This window comes from Xenopus tropicalis, chromosome 9 (assembly GCF_000004195.4).
Source record: "Xenopus tropicalis strain Nigerian chromosome 9, UCB_Xtro_10.0, whole genome shotgun sequence".
Taxonomy (NCBI): domain Eukaryota; kingdom Metazoa; phylum Chordata; class Amphibia; order Anura; family Pipidae; genus Xenopus; species Xenopus tropicalis.
In genome coordinates, this window is record NC_030685.2 from 55,243,289 (window position 1) to 55,267,515 (window position 24,227).

General features: G+C 37.7%; 1 protein-coding gene across 2 annotated transcripts in view; it reads left to right on the plus strand.

The window, feature by feature from the left end:
* Positions 1 to 24,227, plus strand: part of fam207a (family with sequence similarity 207 member A) — an 87,590-nt gene that overhangs the window by 51,030 nt on the left and 12,333 nt on the right. For both annotated transcript variants that reach the window (NM_001112959.1, XM_018097030.1), the window contains 2 exon segments: positions 5,991 to 6,053; positions 13,728 to 13,890. In NM_001112959.1, the coding sequence (NP_001106430.1) occupies positions 5,991 to 6,053; positions 13,728 to 13,890 (226 nt within the window).

The following is a 24,227-nucleotide window of genomic DNA, read 5'->3' on the forward strand; positions in this document are numbered from 1 at the left end:
CTGCCCTGTCCTGATCCTGCCCTTCTTTGAGCATTAACAGGACCTGCATGTGCCTGCCCATGCTCACATAGGACAGATTCTTTTAGTGTTTTTCAGCTTAGAGCTTTCCCTATGCAGTTCATGTCAATGCTTATAGAACACAGAGTGGATTGAATCAGATTGGGATCTTCTCTGCCGCCAGAGAATATGCCAGGTGTGATATAAGCATTAGATTTAGAGCATGATGGGCATGCTCTCAGCATCCCAGACTATTCCTGCTTGCCATTGTCTCCATAGGCATAGTTTTTTCACATTAATTTGCATGAGAAGTGACTCATTAAAGGGCAATTTGACAGCAATAGAATAATGAGTTTACACTGGGCCAGGACTGATATGGATGTTGCATAATCTCTGTAAAAAGCTGCAGAAAATATCACTACTATATAAATCATGGATACAAATAATTGTAGCCCATTACCTTTTGTGGAAAGATTTGAGTAAAATAATGCAGGGAAGCCCGAGGTGTAAAAATGTCATAAAAACATGTAATGTTTTAAGTATTCTGCCACATGTTTCAGTCAGGCAGTATAAGGATATTTGCGCACACCGAAAAATAGTATCAATGCACTGTGCATTTTTAAAATTTCCTCAGTATCCTATCCACGGAGCTTTTATTACCATTTTCTCTTTTATTACATACATGGGCTATACCTTTTCAATATACATTTACTGACTCTGCTTTCTGAAGGGAAAAGCAACAGAAATTCCCCAATAAAAATTTTTTTCGCAAAATTAAAGCAATGCTGCATGAGTATGTTCTAAAAATATGGCACCAATGCTATAATAGCTTCCTATTTAAACAGAGAGAGGTACCTGACACTTCTACTTTCATCACCGGTGTTATCTTGTGATTCTCACACTTTCACTAATTTATCATTTGCAACTGAACTTTTTCTGAATCTCTCTTCATATTTGCCAGCTTATATAAATTGTGCATACTTTAGAATAATTTGCTGTTTGAAGCTTTGGATATCTATTTAGGCGCAGGCTAAAAGAACGGGGATGTTGGAAGCTCTGTGTGTTGCTGAAATGAACCCAGATGTTTGTGGTTTTCCTCTCCGGGTATCTGTGCAAGCATTCAACATTTCAGTCCTAGTAATATGCCCTATCTAATACATCACAAGTTGACATGAGGGATTCCAACCACTTTGCAGTATTTATTTCTTCACGTGGTTATGAGGCTGATAGAGAAGCCTTCTGTCACTTAGTACTTAATAACAGTTTATTGTAGAACACTTCAGCTTACAGCAGGGGACATACCCTTGCACGGGTAATATTGCACAGAACTTTTATTTGAAGCAGTGTAGGTCGTTCATTGCGGTGAGGGCAGTGAGAATGTGGAATGCCCTTCCGAGTGATGTTGTAATGGCAGATTCTGTTAATGCCTTTAAAAGCAGCTTGGATGATTTTTTGAACAATAATAATTTCCAAGGCTTATTCTGATATTAAAATCTTAATTCAGTATAAATAATTGTATATATAGTTTTATATATGTGAGCAGGGCTGTGGAGTCGAGGAGTCGGAGGCAATTTTGGATACCTGGAGTCGGAGTCGGCAAAAAATGAACCGACTCCGACTCCTACTAAATTTAAGTGGGAATAAAAAAAAAAATAAAGCAAGTTTAAATGTCCCAATTCACTAACAGTCATAAATACTTCTCTGCTATAAGAATAAAGCCCAATGCACACAGTGCATAAACGAACACGTTGAGTGACCATGAAGCATGCTTTTCATTGACTGTATGAATGTATAAAATACATTAGCATATTAAAAACAGAGGAGTCGGAGAATTTATCTACCGACTCCACAGCCCTGTATGTGAGTGTATAAATAGGTCAGTGTGTGTGTATGTGCACTTGGGTTAATTTAAAAGGGTTGAACTTGATCTTTGGTCTTTTTTCACTGTAACTTAACTATGCAACTGTATTGCAATAGTGCCAACAGTCACATGAAAATGATGATGGCTGCAAACCCACTCCCAATAATAAACTGGCCCACAAGGCACAAGATCCCCAGGAGTAGCAGAGCCCAATAATAATCAAGATTTCTACCCTGGATGGACCTGACACATAGGCCAGTAAATCTTCTTCTATGTTCTAAGTTTCTGCCACTCTATGGATAGGCAAATGTGACGTTACAATGTTTACTGTGAACAGTATTGGCTGTACCTCAAAACAACCCCCTCTGCATGTTAACAAGAATTGTGTATGGGGCCTTGTGCAGTCGCTTATTGCACACAGATTCGAAAATTAGTTATGGGTGGAGACATGCAAATTGCTGGTTTAATAACACAGATAGAGCATGAGAAAACATTTATTTTCTCAAACAGCATGAAGAATGTAAGAACATAAGAATGAATAAATGCATTATAGCTGAATGCTTATGAATATTTTATAATTATTAGCATGAATTTACATAGCACACAAACAAAGCAACAAACTGGTCTGCATTAACTTGTCAATCCAACTTCAACATGTCTAGACATTTTAATATCTCCTTTATGCCTGTTCAGAGACTGTTCTGTTTGTCTCTCTCAAAAAGCCTAGAAATCACATTTACTTTACTCTTTGGGGAAATAATTGTATCCATGGAAGGAAACCGTTTTAGAGTAGTGATGTGTGGGTTGGCCCAAAATCCTGTATATGCCACCTACCCATCTGCTCCCCAACTTCTACATGCTATTACAACCCTACTACTTATAGGGTGGTGTTTGTTTATATACTCGGGCTCCCCCTGCCCCCTCCAATATATTCATCCCTCACATCACTATTCCTTTGTGCAAAGAAATTAGTGTTGGTTATTTCTTTTATTCAGAGAACTGGACAAATCCTGATCCAGCATGGTTAAAGAAAATCAACGTTCTGTGAATGCTATAGGAAAAACTTTCTGCTTGTGCCAAGCCTTAGCAATGTCAGTAATAATCCCTCCGAGGGGGTTCATGCCAATCTGCTTCTTAAAACAGAATTGGGCAGATGCTTCTCCACTATTACTAATGTTGCATCACTATTTACTCCTCTGCGTTGCTGGTGGGGACCATATTGCATACCGTACAGCCCTAGTAACAATTTTTAATTGTTGAATTGCTAAACAAGTGTTGCTTTAATATCCATTTTCATTCCCTTTCTAATATTAATAGTATACAGTCCCTGGTGAGTATGTGAATTCAGTCAAAGTTTTTCCCTGTATATACATTAGTATTAGTCAAGGTATGCCTAAGAAAGGTAAAGACCATAACAGCAGACACAACTCTATATTCTCTGGGCCAGTGCAAAAATTGGAGCACCACCTGAGGGAGTTTTGTTGTCAGCATTCAGATGCTTTCAAAGAAACTTGTTCTTCACTGAATCTAGCTATATTCTCTTTGCCTTAGGCTAGTGCCACATATGACTGAAGATTGCCTTTCAAATTATAAACTTTGTGGGGCAAATTTATAATTTTTTTTCCAGTACAGGTATGGGATCCCTTATCCGGAAACCCATTATCCAGAAAGTTCCGAATTACGCAAAGACCATCTCCCATAGACTCCATTATAAGCAAATAATTCTAATTTTTAAAAATTATTTCCTTTTTCTCTGTAATTATAAAACAATTAAGATGTAATTAATCCTTATTGGAGGCAAAACAAGCCTATTGGGTTTATTCAATATTTTAAACGATTTTTAGCACACTTAAGTTATGGAGATCCACATTACGGAAAGATCCCTTATCTGGAATACCCTGGGTCCCAAGCATTCTGGATAACAGGTCCCATACCTGTATGTACCTGTATGAAAAGATATAATAGGAAAAATGTTTTGAGTTGCTAGAGTTTCCCATTGGCTTGCAGTAAATCTTCCAGCAGCTCAAAAAAAAAAAAAAAAATCCTACTTTTCACTTTTGTCAACTGACAGATTAACAGATTTGCAAGATTTTGACTCATGTGATTCGCCTGGTCAGAGCTGGCAATTGCCCTTCAATAACATTTTTTCAACCTTGTAGAAACATTTATAAATTAAGAAAATATTATTATATTAATAATTATAAATATCAAGAAAATATTTATAATGTAGCGAATATTTTATCTACAGGAATGTCCAACTTTAATGAAAAAAACAATTTTGATACATCTGTCCCTGTATTGTGCTTGCCATGCCAGTAAATCTTGTTGATTATCCGGACACCATTTAATAGTAAAACTCTCCATTTTTGTGTGTAGCTTAGGAGATATAAAAAGAATAAATTGCAGAAAACATACAAGAACACAGTTAAAATACAGGTTATTCTTGAACAGCCTTTACTATTGTATCATTCTGTCTGCTGCCATGTCTCCTGCAGTAACAGAAAACAGAAATAATTGAACAAGCGGCTGTACCTAACATGGGGTGACCTTATTACCTTACCTTATTGCTTTAGCATGATTATTTTATTTCCTTGGTGATATTTTTAATGTTTGGGACAGAATACTTTTAATTAATCATGAAATATTTGTACAGATCAAGAAATTACCATTGATATATTTCCCTTAACATATGTAGTACATTATAATAGCATCCATACTGTAAGTTTCACAGCTTGTATCCTTCAGGCCCACCTTCAGTTTATTTTCCTTTGTCTGCTTCCTCTGCCTTTTGGATTTGGTGTAAAAATTGCTGTATGGATTTCTCTGGCGTGCTATGGGAATCTGTCAGTTTATTAAATCTGCTCTTACAACAAGCAATAAAGAGAGACGTGCCAGAGGGTTCAGAAATTATTATCCTTGACATTCCTTTTTAATAACAATGGTATTCATAAAATAAAAAGCTGAAATGGATAACAGAGGTATGAATACTTTTTTGTACTGTCCAAGGGATGTTATAGTTTGAGTAAGGGTTACAAAATACAGCTGGCTATATTTTCTTTTTAAAGGAGAACCAACCCTAAATGCATTCATTTTTTTTATGATTTGATGTATAAAACAGGATGAGAATTCTGTGGTTTTTAACAAACCTTTGTTAAAATACTTACTGTCCTTATAGCTTTCAAAAGTGTTTACTTTTATGACTAATATCTTGCTTTTTTGTAATTTTAACAGTGGCTTACTGAATTACCTTACCCCACAAGAAATTTCATTTCAAGAGCTCATTTACCAAAATAGCATTTTTCTGGAACACTCTTCTTCCTCCTGTAACCTTACTGTACTTCTTTTTCTGCTCCTTTCTTCTGTTTTCCAAACCTATTGTCTTTCCTTTTTATCCCACATTCCCTACTAAATTTTGCAGTATGCAAAACCACTTCTACTTCAAAATCATTAAACATGTTGGATTTTGTTATTTATTGAGCTAAATAGAGCAAACAGGAAAATTAAAGCTGCTCAATGTTTGGTCCTTGTTGAGAGGTAGATAACTTGATTAAAAGTTCACAGATAATCTCCCTTCATAATTGACTTCTGCTAATGAAACAGTCCCAACAAAGAGTAGAGGGTTAGGCTTTGGATACTGGTAATCTAATTATCTACCCCACAAGGACCAAATATGGAGTAGCTTTAATTTCCCCGTTTGCACTGTTTAACTTAAGAAATAACATGAACCATGATTTAAATAATAGGCAAAAGGTAAGTTCATTGCAGGTTCTATTCATTAAACAAGGGGGTATAGTGCCCTTTAAGAGCTAAGGGGTGCACTGGAGATGAAGCTTATAAGAAAGCGCTACTCCAGGAACTGGAGCTGCAGCGAAAGCCAGATGATAGACTAAATAAATATAATTGAGCCAATACAATGATCTTCAAGCTAAGTGCAACCCTGATCAATGGTTGGACCTCCAAGAAAATTTCCAGCAAACACTGTTATAGGGGTTTGATAGAAATGTGCTTTGCATAAAACAGGGTTTTCAGGTCCATTTTTTCCATGTATATACAGTCTAGGGAAAAGAATACAACTCTCCTTGCCTCCACTTTAACAATTAAACCATTATTGTCTCTCTTTCTCATGTTTCAGAAGAGAAGAAACTTGTGCCAAAAAAGGAAAAAGCTAAGCAAAGAAGGGAACGATGGCTGCAAAGTATGTATTTTTAAATCCTTACAATCGTACTGAATCAGATAAAAAGGGTGTACATTGTGTGTGTGTGTGTGCGTGTGTGTATGTGTATCTCTGTATTATAGTGTTTGTTTGAGAATATCTATATATCATCATGCATATCTCTCAAAAAAGGATTTATTAAATCCAAAGTAATAGTCATGTATACTGAATTTAACATGTACCATATGCACAGCTGATTAGTGTGGGCATCAGAATACACATGAATATGGATAAGTTGCTGTTGCTATTTCTGCTGCCTCCTCTCTCCATGAAGCAGCCATAGAGAAAGAAAGTCCAGTAAGCATACAGACACTAAAGTTTAATTTCCCAAGAGAAATTAAAACATATTCTGATTAGATTATGAATGCATGTTACTGAGATCATGGATGAAATATTCAGATTTTTGTTTATCTCAGCCTTTGTGTAAAAGGTAAACTCATTTTGTTCCAGTAATCCAGCAATAAGAATGCATCTGCTGTATAGCTATCACATGAATAAAAGTATCCTATAAATCCTTCCCTGCTTTATTGTTCATCCAAGAAGTCACTTTAGGGTAGAATACAGTGCTGAACTTATCAGTCAGAATTTCCATTATTTCAGTGGAATTTAATAGATGCTTTTCTTTTTGATAGATGCTTTTGGATTACTAACCACCTTGTGCATGAGCGCCAAGCTGAACTGCAACCAGCTCTTTTGCAATCATTTTTAGATACATTTTTACTTCCTGTATAAAAATCTATAGTTTGCCAAAATGAATTGTATTTTGTTTTTTTTATGGGAAGTCCATCTCACAGAGTCTCCATTATAAGCAAATCATTCTAATTTTTAAAAGTGATTTCTATAATGATAAAATAGTACCTTGTACTTGATTCCAACTAAGAAATAATTACCCCTTATTGAAGACAAAACAATCCTTATTAATTCATGAAATCAGGAACAAACTTTGCAAGTACAATAGGTCTTACTGAAGAGCTTAGTGACTTTCAGTGGGACACCATCATATGATGCCACCTTCCCAACACATCAGTTCATGAAATTTAAGCTCTAATAATAAGTAAAGTTATTATGAGGAGAAAAATGTCTAACACTTCAGTCACCAAATGGTTATCAACACAAACTTATTGCTAAACATCACTCATGCTGGCAAAATCTCACTGGGACTTACAGGCTGGTGTCTAAATAGTTTGGGCCATACAGTTTATGCATAAGCACAAATATAATACCCTATATACAGTGGTGCTTAAACGGTTGTGAACCCCCATCTGATTGTCAGACTAGTCCTAAAAGTAGATGAAGAAAAGCTAATTAAACAAATGGAACAAAAATTATTATATTTGGTCATGTATTTAAAAAAAAAAAAAAAGATCCAATAACATATCTGCATGTGGCAAAAGAAAGTGAATCTTGTTCTCAGTATTTGGTGTGACGCACTTGTTCAGCAATAACTGCAACTAAACATTTGCGGTAACTGTTTATCAGTCCTGCACACTCAACTCGAAGGAACTTTAGCTCTTGGATATTGGTGGGTTTCCTCAGATGAACCGCTTGCTTTAGGTCTTTCCACAACATATCAATTGGATTGGATTGAGGTTAGGACTTTGACTTGGCTATTCCAGAGCATTCACTTTATTCTTCTTTAAACATTCTTTGGTAGGTCAGCTAGTGTGTTTAGGATTGTTGTCTTACTGCATGACCCACTGTCTCTTGCGTTTCAGTTCACGGACTGATGTCTTAACATTTTCCTTTAGAATTCTCTGGTATAGATTAGAATTTATTGTTTAAGCAAGCGGTCCAGGCCCAGATACAGCAAAGCAGGCCCAGATACAGCAAAGCAGGCCCAGATACAGCAAAGCAGGCCCACATCAGAACACTCCCACCACATGTTTTACAGGTGGGATATGGTTCTTATGCTGGAATGCAGTGCTTTTCTTTCTCCAAATGCTCCTCATTTTAGCCAGAAAGTTCTATTTTGGCTTCATCCGTCCACAGAACATTCCTCCAGTATTCTCCTGGTTTGTCCACATGAATATTGCTGTTCAGTGTTCTCCTGAGAACATCAATATTTGCCAATGTGAGACAAGCCATCAGTTGCTTAGAAGTTACCCTGGGTTCCTTTGTAACCTCTCGTACTGTTAGATGCCTTGCAGTTGGAGTTATCTCGACCACTTCTGGGTAGGGTAGCAAGGGTCTTGAATTTCCTCCATTTGTACACAATCTGTCTGACTGTTGTCCCAACACCTTAGAGATAGTCTTGTAACCTTTTCCAGCTTTAGGGCAAAACTCCCTGTTCGCGGGCGACTAATCTCCCCGAGTTGCCTTCCCCTGCCATCCCATCGGCGACAATTTAAGTCGCCGGTGGGATGGCAGACGCGGCGGGGCGATTTTGGGAATTTTTGTGCCATCCCGCCGGCGACTTACATGTTCGCCCGTGGGATGGCAGGGGAAGGCAACTCGGGGAGATTAGTCGCCCGCGAACAGGGAGTTTTGCCGCGGGCGACTAATCTCCCTGTGTGCCAGAGCCCTTATGGGCATCAAGAACTCTTTCTGAGGTCCTCAGACACCTCCTTTGTTTCAGCCATGATACACATCTACAAATGTGTTATCAGGCTTTGCTGGATCCCTGTTCTTTAAATAAAACAGAGTCTGTCACTCACACCTGATTGTCATGTCAAGGATTTGCTTACTTTTGCCACATGCAGATATGTTATTGGATCATTTTTTTCAATAAATACATGACCAAATAGAAAAATTTTTGCTTTGTTTGTTTAACTATGTTTTCCTCCATCTTCTTTTAGGACTTGTTTAAAAATCAGATGTTTTTGGTCACATTCATATAAAAATATATATTTTAAAGGGTTCGAGAACCACTGTAGAGTTTATAGCCTCATATTTTTACATTCAATTTATGACTATAATATAAGGAATGTATGAGCATACAGCAACTGTGGACCTGAGACCTGGATATTTCCTAGTCCTGACAAGACACATTAGTTACTCAGAGGAGCTTTTGCTATGAGGCAAAGTGAGAATCTCCTATTTTCTACAATAAGTTTTCACCCACCTAACACACATCACTCCCATCTGAGAACAGGAAGGGTTATTGGGTGTGCCGCTTCAGGTGTCAAAAAGTCCTAGACATGTCCCTGTAGTATTTTTTTTTTTTTTTCTTAACATGGGTGGCCAAACACAGTAGTGTAAAACTCTTCCTTTATCTCCATTGTCATTTTTAGTTGTCACACAATGCAACTTTGCATTTATAATATTATATACAAGAACATGTCTATGACAAGGGAAACAATAGCAGCTTATAAATGTTTTAAATCATTATACAAGGAAACTCAAGTTGCTTTGTGTCACTTTGTGCAAGTACAAAAGAGAAAGTGGCGCTTAATAAATATGTGATGATGATAATAAGGTACATATGAAAGAAGAACAACAAAACAGTCCCAGGTTTGTGTCTACTGCACTGAAATACAAAGCAACTATGTCACTTGAGGCAAGTATAACAATTTAACTCTGGGAGAACACACCTAAGACATATAGCACAAACAGATGGGAGACTGTACCTGCCATTTACCTGTTAATATCTGCTTCTCTTGAAACCAGTCACTTCAGTTTTTCAACATTTTAAGTGTTTCACAAGAAAGCAAAAAAAGCATAAAATTTTGTTTTTCCTTTTTGTTGTTTTATGAATTAATTAGGAGGTTGATGTATACATCTAGGTAGCCAGAGAGGGCATGGTTCCCTTCACCTGGCTACAGCTACAAATGGTTTAATATCATTTGGTGTGTGGCTTGATGAATGGAGACATACTTCAACATCTTCCTAGCAAGAACAACACATTTATAGGTTTTGTCAAAGCTCTTCAGATATACCATAAGACTATATATTGGTATTCCCAAGTACTAAGCACAGTTCTGCAGGGATATGTGATGGTATTGTGACTCTTTAACCATCTCCTGATTAGCATATTTTAGCTGATTTATTTTCTGTTTAATCATCTTTTTACTCCCAAGTTTCCAGCCATGGAATTTTATTGCAGAAGTCTTCAACATAATAAATCTTTCAGAAAATAATCCCTGGAGTATCTGTTAAGCAGAAAAAGTTATATTATTTATGGCTCCAGTTGAATGACCGTAATTCACCAATGCTGTTAACACTGATGCGAATACAGAAGAGAGATAAACCTTAGATATGACTTCTATGAACGTCAGACTCAAATTTTCTTACAGAGAACACTTTTATTGGTATCTTCAGTCCTCTATAGTCACATTTAGAGCTATTTTACTTGTATTAGAAACTCAGCCACACGTAAGGGAGATCTCTCAGCGTCTTTTGGTCAAAACTAGCGAGAAGCAGTGTGCAAGCTAATGTCTTCATTCTCACACCACAGCAGTTTTCATGTACTAATGCACAGAATCATAGGCAGAGAGTGATTTTTGAACTTGGAAAAGCTAATAAACTACTGGTCCCTGATATTGCTTTATGGCAACCTTATGCAAGTGTCATGTAAATTCTTTGTGAATATAGTTCTTCTAACCACTATCGCTAGTTTTCAAAAATTAAGAATTTATGCTGAAGACTGGATAAGTGCCTGAATAGGTTTCTTTACTTTTTATTTTAAACATTTATAAAAATGTTTTAACTTTGGTGGTCGTTTTGATACAGGGTTTTTTTTTTCCACAAATGAATATAGTGTAGCTGCACAACCAACTTGTAATATGAACAGAAGATGTACAGGTATGGGACCCATTATCGAGAATGCTCGGGACCTGGGGTTTTCCGGATAAGGGATCTTTCCATAATTTGGATCTCCGTACCTTAAGTCTACTACAAGATTATTTAAACATTAAATAAATTAATATAATATAATAATAGGATTGTTTTGCTTCCAATTAGGATTAATTGTATTTTAGTTGGGATCAAGTAAATTTATTATTACTACAGAGAAAAAGGAAATCATTTTTAAAAATTAGAATTATTTCCTTATAATGGAGTCTATGGGGGACAGCCTTTCCGTAATTCTGAACTTTCTGGATAATGAGTTTCCAGATAACAGATCCGATACCTGTACTTGCAAATTATTCACTCTTTTTAGCACAAATACATTCTTACAGCCATAACTGTTTAGAATAATTGGATAATTGAACTGTTGGAGCCAGGATCACAGACAAATATATGAAGATACACACTGGCACAAATTCACCAAAAGCAAAACAGATCTTGCCAGCGTCGGACTCGGGGGTGCAGGGCCCACTGGGGCTTCTACTTCAGGGCCCCCTGAACCCCCAATGGCCCCCGCTGTCAGCAGGTAGAATTTACAGGTCACCTGTTTTATAGTTATAATCATTCCGGTTGCTATGGGTTACTGCTCCTGGTGCCTTTTATCACAAATGGAGGTGAGCCTGGTGCCTTCCAGACATAAGCTACAGTGTCTGTTGGCACCTTGTATAGAGCACTGCCTATACCACCCACCCAAAAACCATGAAAATTAGATAGGAGAGAGTGTGTAAATGGATGGGATAGAGCCATTAAGCAAGCTTTCAGCTTTTTTAATTTGACACAGGTTAGAAATGTACTTCTGAAAGCTTAGTGTCCAGTACCACTGGTGATGACTTTGTCTGGAAAATATAAACAAAGGCCATTTATGAAACCTGACTTTTCAACAGAAAAAAGATTGTTAACTTATATAGCTTTCATTTGAGATATGTGTACATTTTTGATAGCAGCTTTCACAACACTTTAAAGTGCTATTTCAAATTATTTTCTAAACTAAAAAAAGACACAGGTTTCTCTTCTCATGGGAAGGTTTAATTACACACAGTTCCTGCTTCACTGTACAATTGCATAGTCTGCTGTCACAGCATAGATAACTGTGTACAGTAAGTAACTGATAAAAACCAATGGCGGCTGGATTATTACACATCTATAGTGTGGTTAGTAATTTACTCTGCTTTAGCACTATATTTCTGTTGCACTTTGGCATCTGCCTTTTTTCTTTTTGTGCCTGGTTTCTCTCAGCTTAAATGCAAAGAGGTTCAATTAAAGTCAATGCTAAAACTCTTCCTTCAGTTTTGTATGAAACCCCAGCATAATATCAGTGCCAAAGACCAGTACAGTGTACAAGTACAGTGTACAAGTACAGTTCAAAGCAGCAAATCCAGGTTCTTATTTTCTCTTAGAAAGGCCATCTCCCATAGAGTCATAGCTTTCTTTTTAATTATTTCCTTTTTTACTTTAAAATAAAGCAGTACCTTGTGCTGCAAATAAGTTGCATGGCTATCCTAAATCAAATCATCAGTTGTTTCCTTTATGCCAATATAAAAAGATGGATTGACCTAGACAAGCATTCTATACTTGCCATATCCACTTACCATTGATTGATAAGGTGCATTTTCTCTATGAAGACCGCTAAGCCCTTAATAATTCTATAGATAACTCGGATTAGATTGAAATATTCTCTTAGCACATACCCCACCCTGCTCTAAGATTGTCAGGGGAGCAGGCGGTGAAGTCACGGAGCAAAGCTGTGACATCACTGGGGCTGGGCTATGACACTGTCCTTTTTAAGATTTATCTAGGTGTGGTTTAAATCTTGTAGGATGGTGCTAATTACAAAATTCTGAATTCACAATTATACTTCATTCCTCTTCTGCTGCTTTTCAGAGACTGGAAATGTCACAGCATTTTCTATTTTTGCCCTTAGGAAGGGTATAATGGAGATTTTGAAGTTGAAAATCCCGGACAACCCCACATTTAGGGTGAAGACACACGTGGCTGACTAATCTGTGAAGCACAAAGCATGCGTGATTATTCGCAGTAACCTATGCCGAAAAGTCGTGATTAGTTGCCACGACTAACTTTTTAAAAAGTCTTAAAAAAAAAAAAAAAGTGCTTAGAATTGGCCATTCTATAAGATATTAAGATATTAAAAGTGTACTCAAAGTTGAACTACCCCTTTAAAGTGATACTGGCACCAAAACATTTCTTTTAAAAATATGAACCTACTTCCAAACCTACCTATAGGTCACATTTTTTTCCTAAAAGTCCTGTTTCTCTACATAAATGTTACTGAAGATCCTGAACCCGACAGTCTGATATCCTGACTGTAGCTTCTTAATCTGTCAAAAGGACTACGTCATAAACTGGGAGGATTCAGCTTGCCGTTTGCTTCAAAGAGCTCCCCCTCCCTCACATCCCATTGTGAACTAGATAGCAGGCAGGCTTGATCTTTCCATTGCCTGCCTGCTTCAAAGGCTGTGCCCCCCTCTCTGCTCTTCGCACAAAGAATTTAAATAGCAGGCCTGCTTCTAAGGGGGCTCTTCCCCCCCCCCCCCATCATTACACATAGACAACGGAGCTGAGCTTGTCACACACCGGCTGAAAGCAGAAGGGGCGTTGCAGGTTTGTGATTGGGCATATTTATTCACTTGGGAGGCATTTAAATTAAAACCCAGAAGAGGGGAACAAACATGGTTGCTCCGTGGGTCTGTAATTCGTGCTACCATAATTATGAAGCATAATTACACAGCAGGTGTAAAAAAAAAATTTAATTGGCTGTCAGTATCACTTTAGGATATTTCTCTGATAGATACAGCACAGCCAAAGTAAATGACAACATTCTCTAATCTATCATGTGATTTTCTTTTTCCAAAGAAATTGATGTCCTGGCCCTAGCCCAACAAGCCAAAAAAGCCCAGGCAAAAAGGAAAGCTACTCCTGTAGTTGGGGATATGAGGCCACTCGTTGATGCACTTCCTGAACTGTCAGAACTGACTGCTGTTCGCAAACCTAGAGCACCCAGAAAGCAGCCCAAATGGTGAGTACTGTCATGACGCCATGTCGTAAACGCCATTTTTATTAAAGGAATGTTTTCTCATCCCCTTTGCCAGTTCTCCTTTTTTACTGGATACAAAATCCTATAGTGAAAAATTATGAAAAACAACAAAATTCAAATCTACTGTTTGCAAACGTATATTCCTCCCACTTTTTAAGTTGTTTGGAGCCATCTTTTGCTGCATTAAGTGTTTTGGGGTAAGTACTTTAGCGCACTGTTTGGCAGTAGTTTTGGCCCAGATTTTTTCCATGTTAATTAGATTGCTAAAATGACACTTGTGCAGGTTCTATTCAAGTGCATGTATCCTGTGAAAGAAAGAACTTTGCAGGGATTACAGAATAAGAGCTAACAACTAGAAAGGGACGTTTGATAACAAACCATGTTGGGTTGAAAAACGTGAAATCTGATCTGTTTTTGGCTCCGCCCACTTTTTCTGTTCTTTGACCACAGTTATATAGTAAAAACCACTGTGCAAAGTTTGGGGGCCCTGGTTTTAATAGTGTCTGAATGGCAGCAATTTAAATTTCCCCACTGAAAGTCAACGATTGACATCTGATTGGTGGTCAGTGGCTCTGCCCACTTTTTCTAACCTGGAACTGCAGTTACCCAGTGACTAACTCTGCAAAGTTTAGGGACCCTAGGATTAATAGAGAACGGCAGCAGTTTAAATTTAAACCATTAAAGTCAATAGGTAAATTGTATGTCTGTATTGTATGTCTATTTTTGAGCTGCAGTCCCCGAGTGACCAACTTTGCAACTCAGGCAAAGACTCAGGCATAAAAATTGTGACACCATTTTACACTTCACCATTGAAAGTAAATGTGAGGTGAAATGTGATTGGCTGTTGGTGGCTCCACCCACATTTTTCTAATTTTGAACGGCAAATAACCAGTGACTAACTCTGGAAAGTTTAACAACCCTGGAATTAATACTGGATAATAATGGCATCCACTTTTCTAAACTTGGAACATAGTCACCCAGTGACAAACTGTGCATTTTGAGTTTGAGGATCCTGACATTAAACATGTGAGAATGGCAGCAGTTAAAATTTCCCCACTGAAAACAATGAAAGAATGTGATTGGCTTTTGGTGGCCCTGCCCACTTTTTCTAACCTTGAGTATGAAGTCACCCAGTGACTGCAAAGTTAAGGAACCCTGGCATCAAACCAATAAAATTCAATAAGTGAAATCTGATTGGTTGTTGGTGTCTCTGCCCACTTTTTCAGAACTAAAACTGTAGTCCCCTAGTGACCAACTGTGAAAAGTTTGGGGACCCTGGTGTTAATACTGTGAGAATGGCAGCATGTTGAATTTCCCCATTGAAAGTCAATAGGTAAAATCTAATTGGCTGTTGGTGGCTCCGCCTACTTTTTCTAACCTTGAATCGCAGTTACCTGGTGCCTAATCCTGCAAAGTTTGGGGACCCTGGTGTTATTACTGTGAGAATAGCAGCAGGTTGAATTTCGACCAAGTCGAAGGTAAAATCTGATTGGCTGTTCACAGCACTGCCCACTTTTGAGCATCCAACAATCATCATATTTTCATTCAGGCTGACCCCATGACTATGTGATTCAAGTTTGGGGAGTGTAGCCTCAAAGCTGTAACTGTGGCAGCAGTTTGAAAATCTTCCCTGTCAAAGTCAATGGGAAAATTGGGGGGTTCGGAGCGGCGCCACAAAAAGACGGGGGGTGCAATCACTTAGAAAAGCACAAGCAACCTGCTCCGCTATAGGGTGAAGAAGTGTGGGGAGTTTGGGTGTTGTACCCCTAAAACTGTAGAAGGGGTAGCGTTTAGAAAATGGGGGGTGCTAAGAAGAAGAAGAAAAAGCGGAAGAATAAGCTGAAGTCGAAGGACATAATAAATAAATATATATATATGTATATACACATTCAACAGTAATGTTGCTCATTTTATAGTTTAAAAGGCAATTTTGGGTGCATAAGACGTGGCTAAATTATATACAGTTCAACACTTTCTCAGGACTTCATGAGTATAAATCGATATTAATGCATTTTATGGAAAGAGTGAATTACCAACCCTACAGGCAGTAGTTGTTGTTCACAGTTGGTCACGTCGCTTGTACAAGTGTGCGTAAGCCGATGCACCCCATCAAGGCAGTGCCGTTTGCATCAGTTCTGGACTAATTTACAAGCTATCCATCTAAACTAGTTAAAGGGGACCTGTCACCCTAAGAAATAGTTACAAATTGTTTTCTATTGTCTTTGTCAAGCAAAATAAACTTCAATTACACTATATAAATTATTTGAAACGTATTTCCTTCAGCACTGGAATTCACAATTGCAGCAAGCAGGCAGGCACCATTTTGTGGACACTGTTATTAAGGCAAGCTGTGCATCCTGCCAAAATCTTGTTTCTGTGCCAGTATGGGGGGACCTGATACCCATATCCTTGCACTGGTTACACAATTAGATGGTGAGGAGGGAGGTGGAGTGTGAGGAGTGCAGTGACATCTAAGAAGTTCTGAATTGGAAGCGAAAGTAACTGTCTGCCCCACCCCTATGCCTAAGGCATAGAGGTGGGTCAGGCAATATATGATTGACAGCTGGGACTTTTAAATGCTTATATAATGGTTATAGATATGTTAATAAAAAAATGACTTTGAAAAGGGCTTTAATTATACAGCTTTTTATGTCTGGGTGACAGGTCCACTTTAAACTGGGCAAATGAAATGATATGTGCCAGAAAAATACATCCTGTCCACTGTAAATCAAGGCCCACCTACCAACACATAATGCTCATTGTCACACCTACTGTAATAAATGTAATATAGACTAAATAGTATTGCTGTAATTTAGCCCCAGCAAATAAAATGGCAGTGTGGTTTTTTTTTTTAGGCAAATGCACCAACCTAGAAAAAAACACAGCAATTGGATTTGAGGGGGAATTAAATCTAAACTACAGTTATACCACTGAGCCACAGCTGCACCACTGCCATTAGCATATAATTTTTCTCTCAAAAAGTGTAAATCTGCACGGGGCTTATATACTGTAATTGGAAACAAGTTGCACAAGGCAGCTCTCTCTCTTTCGCTCTCTGATATTCATTCCAGGGCACTAAAGCTTAGCTCTGTGATTGCCAAATCTCTTTGGAATGGGGCAGAGAGACTGGCAAATTGCTAATGTGGTGTCACTGTTCAAAAAGATCCCATTCTCAGCTTGAAAACTATAGGCCTGTTAGTCTGACATCAATGGTAGGAAAGCTTTTGGAAGGTAAGGAATAGGATTCTTGAATACATTACAAATCACAGTACCTTTAGTTTGTGCCAGCATGGTTTTATGCATAATAGATCATGCCATTTAATTGCCTTTTATGAGAAGGGGAACCGGAACCTCGACTCTGGGATGGCAGTGGGTATGATCTACTTTGATTTGAAAAATGCACTTTATACAGTACCACTCAGAATGTTAAAGGTAAAGTTAATGCATATTGGCCTGGAACATAATATTTGTATATGGACAGAGAACTGACTGAAGGATAGACTACAAAGAGTGGTGGTAAATAGGACATTTTCTAATTGGACCAGTGTTGTGGAGTGGAGTAACGAAAAGGGCTGTCCTCGGCCCTTTGCTTTTTAACTTGTTTATTAATGACCCTGAGGTTTCTATTTTTGCTGATCAGAGCAATATAACTAAACTGGAAAACTGGGCAGCAGAAAGTTGCTTCCTATAAGGGAATATAAGAAAGCATGAATCATGTGCTTTAATATAATTTTTTCTACATTAAATGAATAGACAGAACTTGATAGGGATACAAACCAATTTTGTATCTTGGTAATAAAGGTGAATATGGACCCTTTAAGAAGCACTGAATATTATTGTTACAGAGAAATACTCTGAAAGCCTTTGCACACAACAGCTGTTCATGATCAAATATCAAAACTGCTCTGGCCAACTTGGAGATTCTGCTGTCTAAATTAAAAAATGGGGTGTATGTACACTATATGCATATGATTAGCTGGTTAAATACATGACACCCAGTTATTGCACCTTATTATAACGTCTCACGCCTTCTGAATTTTGACCTTTTTCAAAATCTCAGCTAGCGGAGCATGAAGAACAGGTGTAACGCTGTAAAAAACAGATCATTACATTCTCCTGTGACAGACAAATGGTTGAGATTTCTTTTTACTCTCGTTTCCGGGCTTCTAAGGAGTTTAGGGTTTTTAGCTAGTTACTGTATAATTAAACTAATGCAGCTATTGTTAACCTGTGGGTTGCCATGCTTTGTAGGGTGGGTCCCCATGATCTCCTGTGATAATGTGAAGCTTTTTCCTACAATAGAAGATAGTTGTTAAAAAGGCCAATTACCTGTTCTACCCCAAGTCATAAGGGTCTTAATTAGGGACCCCAATAAATTATATCCATATTATATATTTACTGATATTTATATATATTTTATTGATTGTGTTATGTGCACGCTCAGATATTTCGAAACAGAAGACTGTACTCATTTTTACTTTTAGGTAATTGCAGTCATTCCATTTAATAGCATATATAGCAAAGCTGTCCTGCTGTGGAGGCCCATGGGCTGAACTTTGTTTTACTAAAGATTTATATGGCTTCCAGTCTTTTCACAGGCTGAATTGTTTATATGACATCATTATTTTAATAAGCCAACTTTTTAAATTTGTTTTGAGAACTAATTGGTCTACTGCACAGCACTATGTAATGCTTAAATTCCTTTGCAAAACCTATATTAATGTGAAGATATAGATGTAGGAATTGTCCCCTTGTTTCTTCCTGCTTTTACTGATGTGGTGGCATCTCTTATAATCTATACATTACTGTTGCTTGAAGTATTTGTTGACTGAAGAAAGAAACCCCAAATTGTTTGAAATAGCAGGGGCTCACCAATATAAACATTGTGTTTGGGTGCCAACTCTCAAATCTTCAGCTGAGGGGAGTGGAACATCATAGGAACAAAGCACGACTTGCACTCACAAAAATGTCAATTTACAGACTAGAAGTAAAAACATTATTATTTAGATGACATCTAAACTCTGAACTCTGTGTGCTTTACAGTGCTTTGATTACAAAGTACATGAAACTTTTGATACCTTACACTGGTCAAATGCAAACAATTTAGAAAAAATTGTTACTTTTTAATTACTTGGGTTTTCTTGACTTAATTACCCTTACTTCATTGACAATCTCAGTACATGTGTGGTGGTCTTTCTCCCTACAGACCGGCGCATTCTATGCTTTGCAATTATAATTCCCTTTGTATCCACTCCTGTTTTATGTCAGAATGTTGTTAAGCATCCCAGCAGTTTGCTAGCAAGCTAAAGCTGGGGCTTCTTTAAGCACAGTCACCAGCATATACATAGCACAGCTTTTAAGTGCGCATAGAGTCTCTTATAAGATATACAGATTCACCTATTAACACATTTGAACAAAACATTGTTATTGTAGTGTGCATATTGACCTTTAACAGAAAACATGATTAGTACTTCCGTCGGCCCTCTGCCTGAGAATTAAAAGTTCTTTTACACATGAGCATTTCTAATTGCATTCCCATGTGGTGGTATGCAAACAAAAGTCACAGCACGGGAATGTAGGAGTTTACTTACCCGTGTCTTTCCTATAGGTACTGTACTGACAAACTGAATTAGAAAATGGGCAGCACAGTGGTTAGCACTGCTGCCTTTCAGAGCTAGGGTCCGATTCTTGCCAGGGCAAGGAGTTTGTATGTTCTTCCTGTCCTTGCCTGTTTTGCCTCTGGGTACTTCTGTTTTCTCTCACACTCCAAAAACATACAGGCTGGTTAGTTGTCTCGTGATAAAATTGACCCTAATGTGTGTGATTATGATAGATAAGATAGATATGTTAGATTGTAAGCTGTACTGAGGGCAGAGACTGCGAATTGGTGTATAATTTCTGTAACATAAATAAAGGATTATAATAAATCATAATACTAAAATCTACCATGAGATCTTACTTCTACATTTACATTGTATTACCTCATTGTCAAATATGTAGTTATGTGGAATTGTTTAACTGCTATGAGGCATTTTTATGTTTGTAATAAAGAGCTGATTGTGTAAGCGCTTCTTGGTTGAGCTACACCATAATGTAGAGTTTGTAAGAATATCGTAAGCTATTTCAGAGCACACATGTAGATGTATTTGTTAACGCTTCATTTGTCTGTGCTTTGTTTTTTTTAAATTTCAAAACTTTTACTAGTTATTTACATCTTTAGATTAACTGGATTGATTTATCAACCCTCAATATTTTTTTCCAAGCATTTAACATTACCAAGAGCTTCAGATTTAACACTTAATTTTCCACACTTTAACAAATCGCTCAGCAGTGACCACTGTCTCTGCGTAGTACAAAATGGCACATTCAAGCATAGCATACAGTTCAATGTTCTGGGTTTATTTAATGTATACATGATTTGTTAGTAGATTTAAGGTCCAAAGCATTCTGGATAACAGGTCCCATACCTTTGTATGTTTCTTACTCTCCAGGGTGTTGCTAGCAGGGCCTTTTTTTCTATATAAATGAATGTCTGGAGTGGGAGTTTTAGGGCAGCAGCTCTTAGATGCAGCACAGGCCCTTAATAGAAAATGTAATTGTACGCAATTAAACTAATTAATTAAACATTTCCACTGGTTTTAAAGTTATTTATAAATATAATTTTAACTGAAAACTGTATCACTTTCTCTTGAAGCAGTATAGCAGTTCTTCCTAGAAGTCAACTCTTTCAGAAGTCAGAACTAATATTGCAAAGAATATAAAAAGACAAAGAAATACTGGTGTTAGTAGCAATTACACGTACAAATAACTTTAAACAATTAAATATTATTAAACATATATGAAACTGGGGATGCACTGGATCCAGGATTTGATGCAAGATTCAGGCAAATGCCAACCCTTTTTGCAGTATTTGAGTTTGACTAAATCTTAGCGTTTTTGTGAAATCAAATTTAAACCCTAAAAGTCCCAGATTTTTGTTCTGTAGCTTCGGTTGCAGACCAGGCTACCTTAGCTTAAGTCCCTGCTCAAGCTGCAAATGCAGAAAATCCCTCCAGCAATACAAGTGAAATGTGATTATGCAGTATCATTAGAATTAAGCTTCTTTTGCAAACACAGGTATGGGATCCATTATCCGGAAACCCGTTATCCAGAAAGCTCCAAATTACGGAAAGCCCATCTTCCGTAGACTCCATTTTAATCAAATGGTTCCGAATTTTAAAACTGATTTGCTTTTTCTCTGTAGTAATAAAACAGTACCTTGTAATTGATCCTAACTAAGATATAATTAATCCTTTTTGGATGCAAAACCATCCTATTAAGTTTAATTAATGTTTTATTGATTTTTTAGTAGATTAAAGTATGGAGATCCAAATTATGGAAAGACCACAATGGAATGGAAAAGATGGAAAAGACTTTTTACAGATATGGAAATGTATGTCATTCTGTAAGGCTATATTTATTGCAGCAATAAGAGTACATTAACATTAGAAACTGCAGGTCTGCCTCGCAAGTGTGTGCTGAGTATACAGTAATCAATTACAAAACAACTTACAAATTAGGTGTGAACTGCTGCTTTTGTTAATTGTGTTGTCTCTACTGTCAGATTTATTTCTTTTTAAGGGCTCTGGCACACAGGGAGATTAGTCGCCCGCGGCAAAACTCCCTGTTCGCGGCGACTAATCTCCCCGAGTTGCCTACCCCTGCCATCCCACCGGCGAACATGTAAGTCGCCGGCGGGATGGCAGACGCGGCGGGGCGATTTCGGGAAATCGCCGAAAAAGACTTGCGAGTCCTAAATAAATGGTACAACATAGTCTTCTCAAGGATTGCCACAATCTTCTGAAATAAAATCCTGTTACAATAGGAAAAGGAATCCAATGGCTCCAAGTATTAATAGGTGAGCAGACTTTCTAATGCTGACATACCCAGTCACATTTGGCTGCCAACTTTTTACTTATTGTCCCTTGTATGGGGCAAAAACATCAACATAGGGGCCCATTTACTTACTCACGAACCGTCCGAATGCGGATTGCGTTTTTTTCGTAATGATCGGTATTTGGCGATTTTTTCGGAAAATTATCGCGACTTTTTCGTTGCCATCTGAATGTTGCGCAAAATCTGGCGATTTTTTCATAGCGTTAAAACTTGTGCGCAAAGTCACGCCTTTTTTCGTAGCCATTCCGAAAGTTGCGCAAAATGGTGCGATTTTTACGTAGCGTTCGGATTCAGTCAAGCTTCAGTATGGTGACTTTTCTTGGGCCAGGTTGGAGCTGCAGGGTGCCATTGAGCCCTATGGGAGGCTTCCAAAATCATGCTAAGTCTGAAAGTTTCGCCCGCCGCTTACGAGCGCTCAATACGAAAAAGTCGCGACAAGATACGAGCGAATCGTAATGGCTATGAAAAACTCGTGTTTTTTCGCGAAAATCGTATTGGTAACGAAAAAGTCGCGACAATTTCCGAAAAGTCGTAAAGGCGCCGAAAAAATCGCAAAAAATACGAAAAAGTCGCAAAATGTTCGTTTTCCAATCGGAATTTTTCCAATTTGGATTCGAATTCGTGTCTTAGTAAATCAGCCCCTAAATATTTGGGGGTAGGTCAAATATTGATCAGAAAGGATGAAAAAATCTGTTAGAGTGAATAACTGTAATCTGTAGTCTTGAGTGTTAATGTGAACAAGCGAATGTTCCCTGAGGTTACTGTTTAAACTCGCAATAAGGTTTTCTCTCAAAAAGATGTCTGAAGGTGCAGTATAATGAGTAAAGTTAAGATAGAAAATAATACGGGGCATTGTCTATAGAGATTGAAGATCTATGTGGTATCTGAAAATGAGTGGAAAGTATTTCTCATAGCTCCACAGTAGATACAATCTAGCATAATGCAGTGCAGTGCAGTAAACTGAGATTAATTACAGGTATGGGATCTGTTATACGGAAACCCATTATCCAGAAAGTTCAGAATTACAGGAAGGCCATCTCCCATAGACTCCATTATAAGAAAATAATTCTACTTTTAAAAATGACTTCCTTTTTCTCTGTAATAATAAAACAGTAGCTTGTACTTGATCCCAACTAAAGTATAATTAATCCTTATTGGAGGCAAAACAATCCTATTGAGTTTAAGTGATGTTTAAATAATTTTTTAGTAGACTTAAGATTAATGGGCATGGTAGACGGAGAGATTAGTCGGCGCGCGACAAATCTCCCTTGTCGCGGGCGACTGATCTCCCCGATATGCCATCCCACCGGCTAGAATGTAAATCACCGGTGGGATGGCATACGCGGTGCCAAAATCACCAAAGTTTCCTCTCAAGGCAACTTCGGCAATATATATATATATATATATATATATATATATATATATATATCGGGGAGATTAGTTGCCCACGACAATGGAGATTTGTTGCGGGCGACCCCGGGTCTCGAGCATTCTTGATAACAGGTCCTATACCTGTAAACCAACCCAGCTTTGCTCTGGGTTCAGGCCCTTACATTTAAAGAGCTCTAAGAAGTCTACAGTATGGGAAAGATTGTCTCAGGCAGCAGGTAAAACAGCAAATCATGTCAGTGAGAGTGGCACAGTAATAATGTGCCACTGTGGACCTTTTGCGCTCATATTTAAAGGACCACAGTCAAGCTGAATAGGCAATATGACCCATTTGTAATATATATTTATATATATATATATATATATATATATATATATATTATACCAATACTAAACATTGATTGCTCTACATATCCAGCCCTGTTTAGCAATGCACCAGGTATTTGGCAAGACCTTGGCTTAGCAATATTGAATGCCAATATTGAGACCCAGCAGGAAGAGGATCAGAGCAGAGGTACATAGTTAATGACCCCCAGTGTGAACCCATTGGTCATAACATTTTTAATCAGATTGACAAATGCTGGAGAAATTAGTTTGCTATGTGTTGGGGTTTGTAAAGACAATGGATTTCTTTTTTCCAATGAGTGACACATTACATTCATTGATATCAATTTGTTGCCTGCTCCTAGGCCATGACCAATTAAAATTAATTTACTAACACATGCTTCTGTGGATTCCTGTGCGCCATATGGACTTGCTAAATTAGTAGGCGGGACAGGTTAGAAGGACTGTTTAACAGGATAACAGATACTGAAACACCATTAAGCTGACAGCCTGGAACAGCTTAGGTTTAGAACAGGAACTAAGGAAAATGCAGAGCTGGCTAATTAACTACCTGTGCTTGGGGGTTAAAACATTGCTCCATTCTTAATAGCTTCAAAAGAATATTTCCTGGAGGCATGTAATTATGAGGATTAACAAACACATTTACATGA